A 20,585-nucleotide genomic window follows, 5' to 3' on the forward strand; every position below is an offset into this window, starting at 1 on the left:
ATTTTCAATGCATCATTTAGCTGTGGTATCTTTCCAGAAAAATTGAAGATTGCAAAAATTATTCCATTATTTAAAAAGGGTAAGCCTGAGTATATTTCAAATTACAGACCTGTTGCAATTATTTCAGTTTTTGCCAAACTGTTAGAAAAAATTATGTATAAGAGACTTTATACCTTTCTGACAAAGAACAATTTTTTAATTCCTGAACAGTTTGGATTTAGGAAAACTTATTCCACCTCATTGAGTATTATTCATCTCACTGACTATATATTACAGGAATTTGAAAAAGGAAACCTTTGTTGTGGAATATTTATGGATCTATCTAAAGCATTCGACACCATCGACCACCACATCTTATTAAAAAAATTGCATTTATATGGTTTAAGAGGAGTGGCATTACAGTGGTTTCAAAGTTATTTACATAACCGGAAGCAGTATGTGGTGGTCGATGGTGTTGAATCTGAATGCCTCAGTGTGAACATTGGTGTACCACAAGGCTCAGTTCTAGGACCTCTATTATTCTTGTTATATGTGAATGATATTGTGAATTCCTCAAAGATTTTAAAATTCTCATTATTTGCTGATGACACTGTTGTGCTTTTCTCTCACAAAGATATATCCTCATTAATTTCCACAATGAATAATGAACTTGAAATATTAAGTGAATGGTACAAGAGTAATAAACTTTTTTTGAATTTTAGTAAAACAAAATATATGATATTTTATCCGAGAGGTAAAAAACTGTTGTTTCACGACCAAAATGTTATGATTGATAATACTTCCATAGAGAGAACTGAGTCGATATTTTTTCTAGGCGTACTCATTCATGAATCCCTTGACTGGAAGTATCATGTTGCAAATATTTGTTCTAAATTGTCAAGAAATGTAGGTGTTTTATCCAAACTAAAAAGTGTATTGCCTTCTAATATCTTGGTAAATATTTATAATGCAATAATTTTGCCTCATCTTAATTATTGCAATGAAGTATGGGGAAACACATACAGAGTACACATTAACAGATTATATATGCTTCAAAAACGAGCTTTGCGTAGTATAAACAATAGTCATTTTACTTGTCCAAGTTCACCACTCTTTGTACAATTTCGGATACTTCCAATTTTTGATCTGGTCAAGCTGAATGTTTTGTTATTCGTGTTTAAGTATCACCAAAATATGTTGCCCAATGTGTTCAGAAACATGTTCCACATGAATTCCTCATTCCACTCATATCCCACCCGGTACCGCTACAATTTTCGTAAACCTTTTACTTATTCCACTCTAAGATTGCAATCCATACGTTTTACAGGTGTCAAGGAATGGAATTCTATTGATGGTGACCTTAAATGTAGTACTACATTTTCCAGATTTAAAGTATTATATAAACAGAGTGTATTTAGACAGATGGTATCCATGACTGACTAGACCTCCTTTCTTCCTCTACCTTTCTCTTTCTCATCTCTTTTTCTCTGTATACTATGGATGAATGTGCGAGTGTGTGCGTGTGTGTACTATGTCTGCCAACAAATTAAGCAAAGATATGTTTTTGTGTCAATAACATATGACTTGAGTACACATTGTGTTATTTCAATTTGGACTAATCTTCTGTGTGTATTAGTCCATATCACAAAAAGTGCTTGGTGATTGTATGTACAGTATTTTATCCTTTTTGGTTTGAGGGCTCCAGCCACAAGCATAAATTTGCTTCTTAGGAGTCCTGGCATGTATTTGTTTCTTGTTTCTTGTACATTGTTTTATATTCTGCCAAATAAAATGAAATGAAAAAAAAATGAAATATGATTTCATGCGTTAATTTGCATAATTAATTTATTAAAAAATATGAAATCAACAATTTTCTATTGTAGGACCATGTAATCTTGTAGTTGACATCCGGCTCTATGTTCAGGCAAAATTTTGCAGCGATCGCGCGATCGGCAGCCAAGATCTGAAGGGGGGGTCAAATTGACCCCCCCCCCTCCCCCCAACTCTGCCATCTCAAACTGGTGATATCCATGTGGACATCTACAGCTGTAAATACACCTACACATGAAGTTCTCCTTGAGCAGATAAACTAAATGCAATGTGAACTCTGAAAAAACCAAAAACATAATACCCTAAAAAGGATGATGACATACAAGTAGGAAAGTCACATATTCCAGTAATGTGGGGACATAATTTCATCACAATACTATTTTCATGACAAGTCATGTGTGTAGAATATATGCATGCTTTCTTCTTTTGTTCTGCTTCTATGAGCCCCCTTCACATGCATTGTCACTATCCTTGTTCATATTGATTTGCTTGCTTATGTATGCATTCTGAAAACATTTATTCCTCATTCCAATCACTATAAATTCTGAAGTTCTGTACCCAGTACAACCAATTTATAGATATTCAAACGTAAAGGTCTACAAATCGTCTGGAGATCTCCTTTAAAGGTACTGTTTACCATAGGGAGAGTTACATAAAAAATGTTCAAAATATCCATTTGATTCATATGTGTAGGTCAAATTTCGCACTAAAGCCTAAAATATGAGGAGATACATGTACATGTATCACTATTTTTCATACTAAACCATAAGTGCAGACGGTTAAGTCTAGAAATTTTTGTATTATAACTTTCGTTCATATTTTGTACATTTAACAATACTTACATTAATTACACTGATTCAAATCTATACATTAGTTGTATCTATTCCTAACTCAAATTTTAGAACTTTTTTGAAGCACTAAATCTCTGTTTTTGTTTCATCTGCAAATGGTATTTAATGCCTTTAAGGGGAGCTGTGATATAGAATTTCCAACACCAAGAAAAGATTCACCACCACCACTATCACCACCACCACCATCACTACCACCACCACCACCACCACCACCATCACCACCACCATCACCACCACCATGACCATCACCACCACCATGACCATCACCACCACCATCACCATCACCACCATCACCATCACCACCATCGCCACTACCACCATCGCCATTACCACCATCACTACCACCATAGCCACCACCATCACCACTACCACCATCACCATCACCACAATCACCACCATCATCACCACCGTCATCACCACCATCACCATCACAACCATCACCACCACCATGACCCCTTTGACTTACCAAGTTGTCCTCCCTGCTGCTCCACTTCACCCTCTTCTGCACCTTCTTTTGAATGCTCTCCAGGTCCACCTTGTCCGAGATGTGCTTGTTTCGCACAACTTTGGGGGACAGCTTGAAGCTCTTTGGCGACTTAGTCGCTTTCTTCTTGCCCCCTCCCGTGCCACTGCTGCCCCCTGATTTAGCTGTCTTGGGCTTGGCACCCTCTGGTCCTTCGTCATGGTGGGCGCGTTTCCGCTTCTGACCTTTGCCACCGGCAGTGGCTTGCTTGTGCTGAACGGCCGCTACTCTGACCACCATTATACCTTTTTTTCTAACTACATCAACAAAAATAATAAATAAATAAAAAACATTAAGGAAAAACCCTTAACGATTGCATTAAATGGAAATGACTTGACAAGAACAGAATATGATGACATTTCACTAAACTAGTAACTAATTGGAGACGTCACTTTGTTACTGCACCACACAAAGGGCCTTGCAAATATTTCTTCTTATATTCAGAAAGCACTGTGCAAAGTCAAAGATGTTGCCTTTTGGCACAAGTACCGCAACACTCATGTACACTGTATATGGCGCACCATTTTTGTCCTGAAAAATATTGAAAGTTGGGGGTGCGCCTAAAACACGAATGTACACAAATCCCTGCTCATGGGAAACGCAACACAATGTGTACAAACCCTATTGCAGGAAGGTAATCTATTGTCTGTATTGACATTAGTGTAATACTATATACCTGTCATCATCAGCAGAATATGCCCAAGAAATGTGAATGATAATGATTTCAAATTTCTGTGACAGAGTCATAATTCAAGAAATACACAAGATATACATTTGCTATCATTGAAATTTATTTATCTAAGTATTGACACACCAGTAATAACATTTGCAATGAAATCATAGTCTTTCTTTCACCATGTTCCCTAGCATCTTTCAGCCAACTTCTTCCCTTCCCACAATACAACATTGCCAGAATTGTTCCGAATTTCTCATACAGATTTGCTATAATTTTACAATAAAAACGTGAGCAATTTACTCAAGGTAAACCATCCTTCAATGGCACAGGCATGTCTCAGAACACTTGCCTATGTTTTCATTTTCCTCCGCCCGATGGCCAAAGTTGGTGTGTGCCTCGTACGTGAGGGCGCCATAATATACACAAGTGTTTATGGTACAAGTCTTCACACTGCAGCTACTGCAAATTCACGGCATTTGTGACCGTGCATCACAAAACGAACAAAAAGTCGCACCCTTTGATTTTACATGAGGACTCCAAAAAGGTGAAATGGGTCAACCAAGTCAATCTTAAGTTTTTCATATTTTCTGAAAGAGCTATACTTCTTCTACATTATTTGCAAGTTTGGGATCATAACATGAATGGGAAAGTGTGTTTTCAGCGGTTTTTCTACAACCCATTTTTGGGGGAGAATAGAATGATCAGATATGTACTTCAGAGCCTCTTTTCTCAGTTCACACTCTTCAAGAGTGTGTGCTTTCTTTCCAGTATTTAGATAGGTTAGGAAAGTCCATTTCATCATTTTAAAGCTTAGAGTCTGCTCTTTAAGAATCTGCTCTCAACTAAAAATCCATATCTGGCGACTTTTTGTTGGTTTTGTGATGCAGGGTCACATATAGTCACATGTAAGTTGTGTGCATTAGTGTTATGCCATAAACAGTTACTGTGCTTTCATTACTACTGCTCCTTCATTGATTACATCAATGTCTTCTTACATTCAAGGTGCAGTTCCATTTCTGAGTGCACTTCAACTGATCTAACAGCTTGTCATAAATAGTAGAAGAATGACTTGATTCACATTAGAATGTTTGACGCTTCATAAATATGCTTTAGAACATTTAATATATGATGTTTTGTAGGGCATGGTAGGATTTACTCAAGAAAAAAACAACAACAAACAATTCAAAATGATCCCACCTATACAAAATAACATAACAGCTCAATTTATTATGAGCAAGAGAGAAATTTGTCTCAAAATATACATACATACATTAACTTCCTCCCAAAGCTGTAAAAATACCAACAATTTAGACTGCAATATATAATAAGCCAATGTTCACCATTTGAATACTAAAATGAGAAGAATACTAATGAACAGCACAATCAGCTTTGAATTCATCTATACAGTATGTCCCAAAAAAAAATTACAACGCGGCCCTCCGCAATGATATCTTTAAAAATAGTGAATCAATCTAAATATAAATTCAGGGTATGAAACTATAACTGATTGCCCACATCTTACAGAAAACCCCATTCGATTTGCTCCAGTGGTCAAAGAGAAATACGGAATTTTGTAGAGGATGTTGGGAATCTCTTCTGTCCAAAGTCTGTCTATTATTCACACACAACAGCATTGAATTGCTAAAATTGGAAGAATCAGACTCATGACATGCTTTACAACAATCCACATTTCTCTGTGACCGCTTAACCAAATTGAATGGGGTTTTCTGCAAAATAGAGCTAAGATGTTATATTTTAAGACCCTGAAGTAGCACTTAGACAAGTTGATCATATTAGGTGTTATCAATTCGAAAATCTGATTGTAATTTTTTGTGCGACTTACTGCAGTATGTCCCCAAAAAAATGACAATCAGATTTTCGCATTGATAATGCCCAATATGATTAAGTTTTTTAAATGCTACTTCAGGGTCTTAAAATATAACATTTTAGCTCTATTTTGCAAAAATCCCCACTCGATTTGGTTAAGCGGTCACAGAGAAATGTGGATTGTTGTAAAGCATGTCATGAATCGGATTCTTCCGAGTTTAGCATTTCGATGATCTTGTGTGTGAATAATAGACAGAACTTGGACAGAAGAGATTCCCGACATCCTCTACAAAATACCGTATTTCTCTTTGACCACTGAAGCAAATCGAGTGGGGTTTTCTGTAAGATATGGGCAATGAGTTATAGTTTCATACCCTGAATTTGTATTTAGATTGATTCACTATTTTTAAAGATATCATTGCGGAGGGCCCCGTTGTAATTTTTTGGGGGACATACTGTAGTGTAACTTTCATACGTGTATAATGGTAATGTAAAAACCGCTGAAAATGAAATACCTGGTTCACGTTCCAGTAAGTCTTTGCTATGACTGTTTTCACCTGCACATCTCCCCATCTTCACTTTTGGCTTCTTGGTGAATGAGTACTTGTTCTTGGAATGCATCTTGAACCAGTTCGATCGACGGAAGCTGGCAGAAGAGAAAGAAGATAGCAATCAAAGCAATGATCACAACTTCATCAAAAATTGGTGTAGAGTGTGGGAAACTAACACACAGTAAACAGCACACATTTCTCTTTAACCTCTTCAAGACTAGTCTTAAGTAGTCTTCTTATCTTCAGAAACTTCAAAAAATTCATAACTTTCGAACGGATTCTCTGATTTTCCTCAATTCTTCACTAATGTGTTCTACTATATAGAATTGCTGCATTTGCTCAATCCACATGTTTACAAAGGTGAACTTATCCTCTAATGAATCTTCACTGTTCTCTTTGCATGATAGTACATTTCTTTGATGGAAGTTTTTTGAACCTCAAGTGAATTTTCATTTTAATGTCATCAGGCTTGCTTAATCTAAGAGCTGCTGTGTCAGACAATGAAAAACAAATGCACAGCATACAATCACCTTTCTGAGTTTCATTGAATCCATTGAACATTGGGCAGGATTGGAAAGGGGACCTATAGAGAGAGAGAGAGAGAAAAAAAAAAAAAAAGAGAAAAACTCACGCAAAGTGGGAAGAGTCAAAGCCAGCGGCTCCCCTGCCATCCCCTGGAAGCTGGGTTGGGGGAGGGGGTGGGACCTCCTGAGATGTAGCTATCATGCACATAGTGTAGAGAGTTGAGTGTCTTTCGTTCTTCCGAGGCAATTTTTTCTTCTTCTCCTCTTTGGCCTGCTCCCGCTTTTTGCTAAAGATACCTAAATAGATAATGATTAAACAGAAAAAAACTTGACACAGTACGTATCACAGCACTAAGCAAAAAGCGGTTATTACACAACTGTATAAAATGATTAGAACTACAGAAATACACTTAGAATTACAGAGTTTGGAGAAATCTCTTATAAACAGGGTGGAGCATTCCATGCATTGGGAGCATAATAATAACAATAATAATCATAATATAATAATGATGATGATGATCATAATAATCATAATAATATAATGATGATGATGAACAATTTATATAGCGCTTATAACCAAAATATTCCATGTGCTTTACAATCAACAAGCAAAACAAACATAAAAAAAATCAAGTACGAGCACAAATAAATCATAAATTACATAGTATTGTTCTTCAAATAAGTGAGTCTAGAGTTTCTTTTTAAAAATGTAAACAGCGGTAAGAATACTGAATATGAGTACAAATAATGAAACATTCACCAGAAGAGGACAAACTGAATCCAGGAACCACAAAAAGAGTTTGATCAGGACTAGAATGAAGATAACAACATGTGCACACACGAGATTCCAACCCTCGCTCTAACAAAAGACTGGGATATCATCACTTTGGTACTGTATAAGTATCAATAGCAGTGGCAGATCCAGAGGGGGTGCACGCCCCCTCTTTATTTCTTGTTAAAACAAATAAGAAAAAAAATACAAAGAAAAAAAATGGGGGGGCACGCGTGCCCCCTTTCATTTTGCAAAGGCACCTCCCCTTTACGGAATTCCTGGATCTGCCCCTGAATAGTCATTGATCCAACATCCAACAGAAACAAGACAGGCCTACATGGGGGCTCACTAACCCAGTGGGGTGCTGAGGCAAGTCATCCGAAGATCTATCCAATATAGTTCCACCCCTTCCCAGCTGGTGAAGGTAAAGGTCCTACGTGGGTACTCCTTCACCTCCGTCTTCACCACGCTTGCGGCAGAGCTGGTGGTATCCAGGTAGAACGCAGATGAACAGAGGAAGAGGCTAGTCTGGAAATGAAATCAGAAGCAACATCACTGAGAAGCTATCATCTTTCAGACGGTTCAACTCAAAATCATTATTTTCATGGCAGTATTGTTTACCACTTGGAGCCGTGAATTGAAAAAATGTTTGAGCTATCACATTTTATGCATATGTGTAGGTCAGTCATATCACAAAACTTCCTACCATACATAAAAATTTTGCAATGAAGCCTAACATTTAAGGATATATAATTATTTTGCTCAATAAACCATAACTGTACACTTTTAGATGGTTTATTCTAGAAATAATCATATTATAACTACTGTTCACATTTTACGTAACGATATTTAACAATACTTGATCATACTGATTAACATTTTCACATTGGTTGATTCTATCCCTAACTCACATTTTAGAACTATTATGAAACACTAAAGCTGGGTTTTTGTTTAATCTGCAAAATGGTAAATAATGCCTTTAAAAAGTGGCTTCTCGTTCAAGTCAACAACCAATGACATTTAGAGCCACTTTCTGCTGCACCTTGACAGAAACGCAATTCTCTGGTGACAAAAAGAAACCTCTCCAATGGTAGAATATTCTTAGAACTTAATAATGCCTCTGGCACCACTTCGTGGCGGAGGCATAAAAATAGAAATGTATTTCTTGATCTCCACTAGACATTCTGTAAAACTTGTGAAAGTGAAGTCCATGGCATACAGAGAAGAGGATCAAACAAACACAGAAGAAGGGCATACCCCAGAACCTTTTCTAACTACCATGTTGTTGGAATTCTGGTGCCACGGATCAAGTGGCATTAACATTTTTACTTGCACAGCCCACTTTGTATATGTAAATGCTACCTGCAACTACTTCACTCAAAGAGTCCAACATCAACAGTTCAAAGAATTAAAAAAAAAAGAATCAATTTTAACAAATTTAAGATATTTATATACAGCTAGCTCAGAAGGGTCACATATTCAGGGACTGTACAGTTCTGGTTGAGGTGAGGATTTAGTTTTTTACGTTTTGCAAGATATTCAGAAACCATTTTATGAGATGTCAAAGAGCATGCAATTCTAAGGGATATCAAAAGCTGATTTGATGAAATTCGGTTTTCAAATGGCCGAGATATCCAAAAACAAGGTGAAACAAAGAGATCCTAATAAAAGGCGTGGCCTGTTGCCTTTCATTATTATCACCTTTTTGGATATCTTGGCCATTTGAAAACCAATTTCATTTCATTTCATTTCATTTCATTTATTGTCCATAAAATGAAAATTTTTGTGATTCAAGTGGCATACAATGTACATAGATACACATATATTAAACACACATTTCAGAATGAAGTACAGAAAATATAACAACACACATCTGTAATTCATATAAAGTAACACAGAGAAACTTAACACTCAGTAACAAAATATACATCCATGACATTCAGTGTTGCACCTGTTTCTTTATTTATTTTTTTTTTTATATCTGTCCAGGCATTATATATACAAGTGTATATATATATATATATATATATATATATATATATATTAGTCCATGGGCCAGGCCAGATATTGGTACATGTACCACCTGAGGTGGCAACCCCCCCCCCCCCCCTGCCCGCCACCCTGCCCGCCAGGCACAGACACGCCCACCAAGCCATGATAGCACCCCCAAATGAGCAGCTCAGTCACAATAAACGATCCCAAACCAATTTGATCTCGCTGTTACATCCCTACACCTCTGAACCGAGACCAACCGCTACACAAAGAAGAGCACCGTCCTCTGCACATTCACAGGTGATCCGCTGCAAACGCGGTGCTCGCAGTCCCTACTCAAGGCAGCGAAGGGAACATCCAAAGGTTATGATGTCCACAGCGCTTATTCTAATATTCAAGACGGCGAAGGGAATATCCAAAGCTTATAATACAGTGTATATCCCTTTATCTAAAAACAACAACAACAACAACAAAACAATTCCCTGTGAATTTTGCCTTATTTTTCAATTATTTATCATTTTCCAGTGAAAACGCTACGATGAAAACACTAATACCACGCCAATATCGCTTTATTTCCATCCAACAATGAAATATAATGCAAAAACAATGTACCGGTACACATTATACATTATACTAAATAATGTTGTAAATGAACAGAGTGATTTTTGTTTAAAACTGATGTATTTGTTGAGAGGGTAGTATAAAAACAGTATAGACAATCCCTTTTATTAGGAACTTTAAATATGATAACGGTACATTGTTCATCAAATAAATGTTAAATCCTTCTTAAAATTACATGCTCTTTCATATTTCATAAGAGGTTTTTCATTATCTCACTTAGGAATGTTATAAACCTGAATCCCCATCTAAACCAGTACTGTACAGTCCCTTTAAAGGTCCTGTTTACCTTGGGGAGCAGTTATTTACAAAATGTTCAAGATATATTTGATGCACATGTGTAGGTCTGTTGTATCACAAAACACCTTACTATATAAAATTTTCTCAATGAAGCCTAAAATAATTAAGGATATCAATATTTTTCTCAATAAACCATAACTTAAGACGGTTTGGTGTGGAAACATTTTTATTATAACTATTATACACATTTTGTGTATTCAATATACTTAACATTGATTATATGGATTCAAATTTTTACAGTGGTTCTTTTTATCCCTAACTCACATTTTAGAACTACTTTAAAGCACTTATATACAGTATGCTGGCATTTTGTTTCATCTGCAAATGGTAAATTATGCCGATATCGATAATGAATTCATATGCGACTTCCAGCCTACTTGATGTCAAATATGTACAACTTTGTAGCTCCATAGTGGATGTAAGTTGCAACCCTGTGGCACTCCTTACCAATGTCTTGTCGTGGTTGAGCTGCGAACAGCTGAAGTAGACCAGACCCATGCAGCTGAGGAGTACCAGGGACCGGTGAATGGAGGCAATGGTCTTCACGCGGATGCGGCACAGCTCTTCAATGAGGAACAGTGGCAGGTGGGTGATGGGGTAATGTCTCTTGGTGGGGTGCTGCAGAAACTCCGTCAGACCAGGAACCTACATAGGAGATTTCAGCAGGAAAATCACAGAGAAAGACTCCCCATTAATAAGCACAGATGAATTTCTCATACGCTGCATATTCCAAAGGGCAGAAGACTTACAAAGCATCTGCTACTATCCACCATGTTGTTCTGTTTATTTGAACATTCCAACTTCATTTTATGTCGAATATTCCAACTTTACTTTATGTTGAACATTCCAACTTCAAGTATCATTTGAAATCCCAAACCATCAAGACCCAGGTACTTACTGTGCAAAGTTAACACACTTTCCCAAACTTCAGAATCTTGTTACACGCTAAACAAGAACAAACATGGGCTGAAGCTTGCAAGAGATTGGTTAAGATAATTTTGTTCATTTTTTTTTTTTTTTTTCCTCCAGAATGTGTTTAGTCAGCTTTAAAGTCTCTGTAAGAATTTTGGGACTGGCACACTTCCCAAAATCTTATCACAAACTACCACATACGCAAAAGTCTTCTGTCTGGGTTATAACAGAGAATAAGGAGTAATGATATGAAAAGTTTGTATGTATTGGCAATAGGAAGACAGAGCTCTTGTCATGATTATATTTGAAAACAAGGGAGTATCTAATAGACTGAAAATCTCAAGACTGTCTGTAACCCACCTGACGAGACATGGACACAATTTTGACGAAGAGCGAGAGGGGTAGGGAAAAGATAATGTCATTCATGTTAGCCCAACCCTTCGTGCGCCCCTTCTGGAACTGGGGGGGAGGGACGTAGCGCCGCCAATCCTCGGGGTCGCTGGTGTCCATGTACACGCCGATTTCGGTGTGGCTGCCCTCTCGAATGGCCTGGAGTCTCTCCAATAATTCCACATTGGTGGAGTTTGGCTGGGCCTTTGCCTCGCCCGCCTTGTCCGTATCACCCGACTGGCTGTCCGGAGTGCATTTCATGAAATCTGTTGTCACAGAATTTCTCTTTCGGTTCCTTTTGTCTTTCTGTTTTGTCGGTTCCTTCCCTCCAGCGCTGTTTGTTTGAGAGACGGAGTACTTGTCAAACTCGCTGTTGTCCACAGTCTCCATCCATACAGGATTCTCCTGTTTGTGGCCGTAGATGAGGTACCACAGGAACTTGTGGATGGCCTCTGCCCTTAGGAACTTGCCGCCATAGCCATACATCTCCATGATCCTACGAATCTCCAGAGTGTTGAATGCCTACATCACAAGTCAGGAGGTTTGGCATGAAAGTGGCTGAATGATTTGTGAGGTAATGGACGCCTGAGACCATTGTCAAAGTTATATATTACAATCTAACATGCTACATAACACAATATCAGCTTCTATTTTTATTTTATGTACAGTAGAGGTTGCATGTCTCAAGTTAACCTCAAAAATGGTCAGATAATTCTACAGATTAAAGAGCAGGAAATTCATACACATAAATAAATTCTTCCAGAATGAATGGGCATTTGACTCTCTCACAGTCCCTTGCATCATACTAGGCACTTTACTTCTTATTCTATGTTCAGGTACAGTACAAAAAAAAAAGACAACTGAACCACAGCTTACCTCCCTTTTTTCAGATGCTTTTCGCTTTTTGGCCTTTTTCACCTGGGTATAACATGAGAAAAATCATACAGACCAAACTTTAGAGGTTGGAAAATTAATCAAACAAGAAATATGCTCCGGGTTTTTCTCCAACATAACATTTCCCTATCGCTATGCACTTTGTGAACATCATTAGCACCACATTCAACTCTTTTTAAATATCTGATATTAATTCTGCGAAAGTGGACATTTTTGCAGTGTCAAGATTCTTGCAATTTCCCACAACCAGAAACTGGTACAAAAATAAAAGCATGCAAACATAATTGCTTCTTATATGTAACACTATTTAATGTTTTGATTCCGCAGAATTTAAATCACGCGAAATTCATCATACCTGCCAAGAGCGAAAAAATTACTGACACAAAATTGCCCACTTTTGTAGTACTTTTACACAGGATTTTGATCACTACTTTCCCAAACAAAATTCCAAATTCTGTTTGTACTTGTTCCCTGATATGAAAATATGAAGAAAAAAAAAGACATATCAAGCCCAAGTTTACGTTTTCTGTACAATTTTTGCAGGATGTACAACAAACGAACGAATGACCCATCCACCTTTGGCTTGGGCCGACAGGGTGAGGTTAATCCCTCTGTCTTGAAGTTGAAGATTGGCCTCACGAGGGCATTGTGCACTGTTGTCTCAATAAGGGGATCATCATCAGCCACGTTGGCAGCCGCTACGATCTTCAACTAAAATATCAGCAAGTGAAAGAAAGGGGGGATATAAAATACAGTGCTTATATACTGTACGAGCTGAAATTTTTCGTGGTGGTTTTATTTTCACGAATTTTGCGAATCGCCTTTGAACTGCGAAAATAACAACACATGAAAATAACAACGCGCGAATAACTAAGTTCAATTAGACCCTCGCATCCGCAAAATTAACAACGCGCGAACATGTCCTCCAAGTAGCAATTCGCGAAAATATCTGTACGCGAAAATTTCAGCTCGTACAGTAGCGCATATCACTACCAATGTGTCTATTGGCACTTTAAGGGAGAAGGATGAAAATGAAAAAATGAAATGTACTGTATAATACATGTTCCTTAGATGTTGCAGTTTGCATAACCAAAACTCATTAATAATACTTTTCAAACAGAAATGGCATATCATACAACCCTCCACTCTCATGCTTCTCTTAATCCTATAAATTACTCTTGAGAATTAAGGGAAAAAAAATCATTTGAAGGATGGAATGTAGAAGTAAAAGGCAAAAAATGAATTTTAGGGAGAAGTACATCATTAAGGCACTACGGGTTTCAGTTTTAACATTACTTATCCCTTGTGTGTCTATACACATTTGGTTTACAGCTACTGTAACAACAGTGAAACTGACCAACTATTCATGAGCAAAAATGTGAACCCTAAATGAAGCACCTATAATACTAAAAACAATTTTCGCGTAAACCAAAGTTGAATCATTTAATGTTGTTCAGTTACTATAATACTACACAGAAGACCATGCAAAGGCTCTAATGATAAAATCTTTGAATTATATTGTGGAGAATTCTGCAAACTTACCACAACTGTTCCTCTTTCATTTGTGCTTGGCACCCTTTTTATGAAGAACTTTAGCTTCTTTTCTTCATGTAGGTGGCTGAGAAGCCTATTTAAATGGGTGAGAAAACATATTGAGAGGAGAGTCAACTAATATATGAAAAATTGGTTGATAGAAACATTAGAAGTATATTTACAGCATGATAACAGAAATTTGACTTACTCTGTCATGAATATGCATACATTTTGGCAAGTTCATGTATGCGTGCTTCGCTGAGGGAGCCCATATGGTGGAAACTTTCAGAGTTTCTAGAGCAGACATAGCGTTCGAAAGCGAGAAATAAAGGTGGCTCTTGCTGTTTCCTCAAAGTTGGCATTCATACAGTTTTTTTTTATTTGGTGTCACTGAAGGATGGTGAACACAAGTGATAACCCTTTCAATTACCACCATTCTCTCCTCTGGACCATAAAACCAATATGTCCCAGAAAAAAAAAATTACAGAGGGGCCCTCTGCAGAGATAGCTTTAAAAATAAAGAATCAATCCAAATGCAGTTTCAGGGTACGAAACTATAAATCATTACTTGCACTTTACAAAAAAATCCCTATCCAAAATGCTTCAGTGGTCAAAGAGAAATGAGGATCTTTGTAGAGCATTTCAGGAATCCCTTCCCTCCAAGTTCTGTCCATTGTGTTCACACATTGATATGCAGTTCCAAAAGCATCCAAGTGCTAAACTCGGAAGAAACAGACTCACAACATGCTTTACAACGATCCACATTCTTCTGTGGCCACTTACAATGTAACCAAATTAAATGAGGTTTTCTGCAAGATATGGACGAGATGTTATATTTTCAGACCCAGAAATACAGATTCATACAGTTAAATCGAATCGAAAGTTATCAATGTGGAAATCCAACTGTAATTTTTGGGGGGAACATACAGTCTGTCAACTTTACAAGAAACATTTGTGGCATTAAACTTTTGTGAATCGCCACTGGCATTCAATGCATTGTATAGACAAACACTTTCCTTTGGCGTGCCTATCACTTTCAAGAATCTTGGCTCCTCACAGAATTAACAAAAGTTTCATGCATATGAAAATGTCTGAGAAGGCCATGCTAAATCTTTGGTCTATCTCACAAGTTCACGCCATGTCAGTGGTAAGACGGTGAAACTGTTTCCGTGCTTTATCTTTTTAATGTCGCAAATTGCCACACTGCATTGAGATACGCAGGTAACCAGAGACGAATCTATGTGTGAGAGACATAATACTACCAATACGAAGAACTGATGCTGTAATAAGATGATTACACATTTCATTGCTTCAAGGTAAAGTAAGCTGATTATGAACATATTCCCAAATTATCTTCAACAGACCAGATGCAACCGTTGAAATTTTATAGTGACCTGGATTCACACAATGCAAATTAATAATTCATAAACTTACACCAGCTGGTCAATACAATACACCTAGACAGGTTGAATATGGACATGCCTTCTTCAAAAGTATTATATGGACAACTAAAAAGAAAAGAAAAATATAATATACTATACTAGGCAGTTACAAAGTTTTGACATGCGCTCACACAGTGAGGTTAGTAAAATCTAGCGTGGTAAAGAAGGGTATTCTAAAGTCAGATGATCGTCACCCCCATATGGTACGTTATTGCGTAACTCTACCGAACGAATGAAATTTGTGCATGCAATTGCACAATGCCAGACTGCAGTACTATCCATTTAACGTGTGGGACAGTGCTGCCATTGACACGCGTGTGTGTGTGTGTGTGTGTGTGTGTGTGTGTACGCATCATACACAAACAATGTGGCCGCGAGCTGTGGTGATTGGAGGAGAGAGGCCAGAAGACGTGTCTCTTCATGCGCATGCGCACTGTGAGTGTGCGTCCATTCGGCACTGATCGGAAACTCTCGTGGCCATGAGAGCCATTTTGGGTCAGGTGATTTAGACTCCAGCGTGTGTTCGCTGACCCACTGAGCCAGCGCTATTCTAATTCGGTGTCACGACATCTGATACAGAATGGGGGGAGGCAGCTTGTTGTGTTTGTCTCCGTGCCACACAAACCACTCGTCATGACTGTAAGGCTTTAAACATAACATCAATAGACGTGTACTACCTGCACGAAGCAAATGACCACGGTTTAAAGGGGAATATCAGGATGACAGAAATGAAAACTTTATAGAGGTCCCATAAACTCACCTGAAGACTGTCTTTCTGCAACAGGTGCTTGTCAGTTTCTCTGCTGCTTCACTGTCTTTGATGTGCTGCAAGAAGGGATGAACACAAGAATGCAAAAAGTCATGCAACTCTTTGAAAGCTTTTCACAGACTACTCAACAGCCTGCCTACCAGTTTTCACAGATCCAACACTCTACTTTCTCTCACTGCATTATTAAAGTCACTGAAGTTAATACTAAGCTGAACATGCAAGGGAAGTGATAGAATGAGAACATTAATGCAAAGGAAAAATGATGTACCGTAAGAAATCGTGACTAATTGTGGAGTATCGATGGAGTGCCCTGAGGATGATGTCCTGAGGAAAAGTGCTAGAGTTTAAATTGATGAGCCATGAAAGCGAGGGAGACCACAGAAGATGTGGAAGAAACAGATAAAGGAAGAGCTTGGAAGGGTTGGCTTAAAAAAGGAGGATGCCCCACAATCATAATCGGGAGAGGTGGTGAGAAGGTGTTGCATATGGACATGTCTTTTCAAAACTACTATATGGACAACTAAAATGAAAAGAAAAACATAATATAGACAGTTACAAAGTTTTGACATTTGCTCACACAGTGAGGTTAGTAAAATCTAGCATGGTACAGAAAGGTATTTTAAACATAACATCAATAGATGTGTAGCACCTGCAAGCAGCAAATGACCAGGGTTTAAAGGGGAATATCAGGATGACAGAAATGGAAACTTTATGGAGGTCCCATAAACAGCTATTGCTGTGAGAGCTGTGAGATAATTCCGGGCCAATCCCGCCATTGGGGATAGGCCCGGAAAAAAAGGGGTAATATTATGATGATGATGATGATGATGATGATGATGATTTCACCCTCTGTATTTTTAAGATCACAACTGCTGTCCATATTGAATGTAAATGACTGTATGTGAAGTGGTACAAAAACTATAAATCAAACAGCATGCAGAAATTGGCCCACCTTGAAGACTTCAAACATCTCCGTCACTTTGACTTTGGCAATGTATTTCAGGATCATCTCCTGCCGCTTGACAGACATCAGAGTCTGCGTGGCACCTTTGGCTGGAGATTTGATCTCTGGGCCTGAATGCAATAAAGAGAACAACTGTGTTTAACTGTAAGGAAGGTATTCCACCCTAATCAGGCCGGGGGGCAGAATCTGCCCCCTCGACATTTCACACAATAATCCTGCAATGCAAGACCTCTTCGCGAGGCTTCTTAGCTATTTTTTTTTCAAGTTACATGCAAATTTTGAGACCAAATCAAACAAGCCCGGCCTGTTTAGGGTTGAAGCTCCAAGTTCATTCATGATCTTTTTGAATGAAACCCACAGAGACATAGACAGGCAGACAGGTGTAAATATAGAAACAGACTCGGACACAAACATCTCCTCACGGTTTTTTCCTCTCAAACAATCGCTCAAGAAACAATGTCCAAAAGCGAGTTGTAACTCATACTGGAGACAGGCATTTCGATCAGTATGTATCACGTTAGTCCACTGAAGTATGACCTTATCTGACTCTCATTTCTACCGCTACAAATAACCCTGCATGATCAGTAAACTTGCCCAGGGGAAAGGTATTTCAAGCATTCTCTCCAGTGTATGAGTTCACAAGATTTAACTTGCACATTATATTTTTTTAAAGCTATCAAATGAAGGGAAATTGTACATCCCAGCACTGAAAGCCTTTGAAAGAATTCACGACGTTACACAAGAGCTATAAGTTCTTTTCCACCACCATCAGACAAAGAATGGGCGTTTTAACCTTCAATGCACTTCGTAACTTGCAATTTACAGACTCTACTCACAGTTCAAGTTTTGTGGTATCATACCACAAACCAGTAAGAAAGTGAATTTACCTTCCTGCATCTTTTCTCAAAACCAACTACCAGAAAGACTTGCTATTTACTGTATCACACAGCTGCTGTAAGGTGAGGTTGTCCAGAGATTTACAATTGATATCATATGTACTTGCACATTACTGCAACAATTAATGTTACCTAGCCACTAAAGGTACAGTTTACCATTGGGAGCAGTGATTTTAAAATTGTTTGAGTTATCACATTTGATGCATATGTGTAGGTCAGTTAGATTACAAAACATCCTACCGTAATAAAAATTGCAATAAAGCCTAAAATATAAGGAGATATCACCATTTTTCTAAATAAACCTAACTGCAGACGTTTAAAGGCATAATTTACCATTTGCAGATGAAACGAAAACCCAGTATTAGTGCTTTAAAATAGTTCTAAAGTGTAAGTTAGGGATAGAAACAACCACTGTGAACATTTGAATCAGTAAAATCGATTCTAAGTATTGTTAAATATACAAAATGTGAACAATAGTTATAATAAAAATGTGGCCAAACTAAACCGTATACCATTACGGTTTATTGAGAAAAACGCTGACATCTCCTCATAACTGAGGCTTTATTGCAAAACTTTCACATGGAAGGGTGTTTTGTGGTACAACAGACCAACACATATGCATGAAAGGCGATATCTTGAACATTTTGCAAATGACTGCTCCCAAAGGTAAACTGGACCTTTGAGTCTAGAAACATTTTTATTACAAGTATTGTTCACATTTTGTAAACTTAACAATGCTTTAACAACGATTATACTGATTCAAAACTTTACACTGGTTGTTGCTATCCTAAACTCACACTTTAGAACTATTTTGAAGCACTAAGCTGGGTTTTTGTTTCATTTGCAAATGGTAAATTATGCCTTTAAGACCCACATCTTGTTAGTGGCAAAACAATTCCCACCTGCTAGTGTGGTTTGACTCTGGTTCTCCTCTCCTGCTGCAATGGCAACCTCCGATAACGATCCAGATGTGGATGTTCCAGCATCCTCCAAAGTAACTTCGAGTTTTGATGGACTCTGCTTCTCTGCTCCATCTCAAGTCAATGACAGTCAAAACAACAACAAAAAAAGAATGAAATAAATTAATGCCATATCAAATGTACCAGTTGGTAATGTCTATAATCCTTTGTCCTACTTCAGGGAAATTTTACTTTTAAACCGCACATACATGGGACAAAAGGGCTATATTATCTGTCTCTCTTTCCTATCACCAATCATGGAAGAGAATAAATATAAATATGTTATGTACATATGAAAGAAAAAACAGAGTGTAAAATATATTCTGGTGACCACAACAGAGCCATGTTCCCTTAAGTATACTAGAGTAGAGGATGTAGCAAGTTCAGAGGATAATAATGAACGAAATTGCTGGTACTGCGTCAGATCTCACCATCATCAACGAAAGATGAATTCTTGCCCTTTGTCTTGTTGTAGAAAGTCCGCAGGTCGTGTGGCACAGTCTCGCTCTCAAGACCCCTTGTGCTAAAATACCTGTATAGAAGGATAGACCACATTGGTTGTCAGCGCAGCATTAAGGATCTTAGCTTTCCACTGGCACCTCTATCTCCATTTGATCACATATTTTCATCATCAAAGCACCCAACTCCTAACTACTCTGGTAAATGAATGATAAAAGCTTATGCCACATGATCTTTTCATGGTAAAAAACCTCTTTTTCCATCTGATGATAATGCTGTATTCAAATAAACTTATGAACAATAGTCTGATTTTGTTAAAACATTCGTCAAGTCTTCCCGTCAAGTGTTCTGCACTCTCTAAAACTGAGTATGCATCTTACAAAACTTCCTTGTACAAAGGAGCCTTTCCTGTAACTCACTTTCACCACAAAAGGGATTTCTTCTTCAGTCACTAACCTTTGCTCCCTTTGACGACCTCTGTTTATCATCAGTGGAACCAGTAGACCAGCACTGACGAATCGCCTAATAACCAGGCGAACACGATACCTAGCCATCCCAAAGTGTCGACATAGACCCTAACATAGGGAAAGAGAATATAAGAAAGCTTTACAACATAATTAATGTTATGACTAACTTTGGAGTGGACTGGTCTTGAATAAAATGAAATGAGATATAGACTAACACTATGTACAGCACTAAAGTCTCACATTTTCTTCAGTGAAGTTTACACACATTAAAATAGAACATTTGTGAAGCCTGTTTACAACTAATCATGCAAGAAATTGTTTTTAAAACTCTTCTTGTTAGAACTAACTCTTTTCGAGGAATTCTTTGAATAAGCATTTAAAAGATGTTTTAAAGACAAGCATCAAGATGTAACAGGTTCCATAGATATTCCTAACCTTGCTAACCTAAAATAAAGTG

The 20,585-nt window shown here is 37.7% G+C and overlaps 1 protein-coding gene across 1 annotated transcript in view; it reads right to left on the bottom strand.

The window, feature by feature from the left end:
* LOC140245345 (general transcription factor 3C polypeptide 1-like) overlaps positions 1-20,585 on the bottom strand; it is a 61,840-nt gene that overhangs the window by 22,033 nt on the left and 19,222 nt on the right. Inside the window, exons 9-22 of the mRNA XM_072324927.1 lie at positions 20,118-20,236; positions 19,634-19,734; positions 19,146-19,277; positions 17,336-17,457; positions 16,375-16,439; positions 14,182-14,266; positions 13,216-13,350; positions 12,622-12,663; positions 11,716-12,267; positions 10,891-11,088; positions 7,887-8,061; positions 6,869-7,058; positions 6,202-6,332; positions 3,127-3,440 (exon numbers count right to left, since the gene is read on the bottom strand). Coding sequence (XP_072181028.1) covers positions 3,127-3,440; positions 6,202-6,332; positions 6,869-7,058; positions 7,887-8,061; positions 10,891-11,088; positions 11,716-12,267; positions 12,622-12,663; positions 13,216-13,350; positions 14,182-14,266; positions 16,375-16,439; positions 17,336-17,457; positions 19,146-19,277; positions 19,634-19,734; positions 20,118-20,236 — 2,361 coding nt within the window. The remainder of the gene's footprint in view (positions 1-3,126; positions 3,441-6,201; positions 6,333-6,868; positions 7,059-7,886; positions 8,062-10,890; positions 11,089-11,715; positions 12,268-12,621; positions 12,664-13,215; positions 13,351-14,181; positions 14,267-16,374; positions 16,440-17,335; positions 17,458-19,145; positions 19,278-19,633; positions 19,735-20,117; positions 20,237-20,585) is intronic.

The sequence above is a fragment of the Diadema setosum genome, chromosome 2 (genome assembly GCF_964275005.1).
Source record: "Diadema setosum chromosome 2, eeDiaSeto1, whole genome shotgun sequence".
Classification (NCBI taxonomy): domain Eukaryota; kingdom Metazoa; phylum Echinodermata; class Echinoidea; order Diadematoida; family Diadematidae; genus Diadema; species Diadema setosum.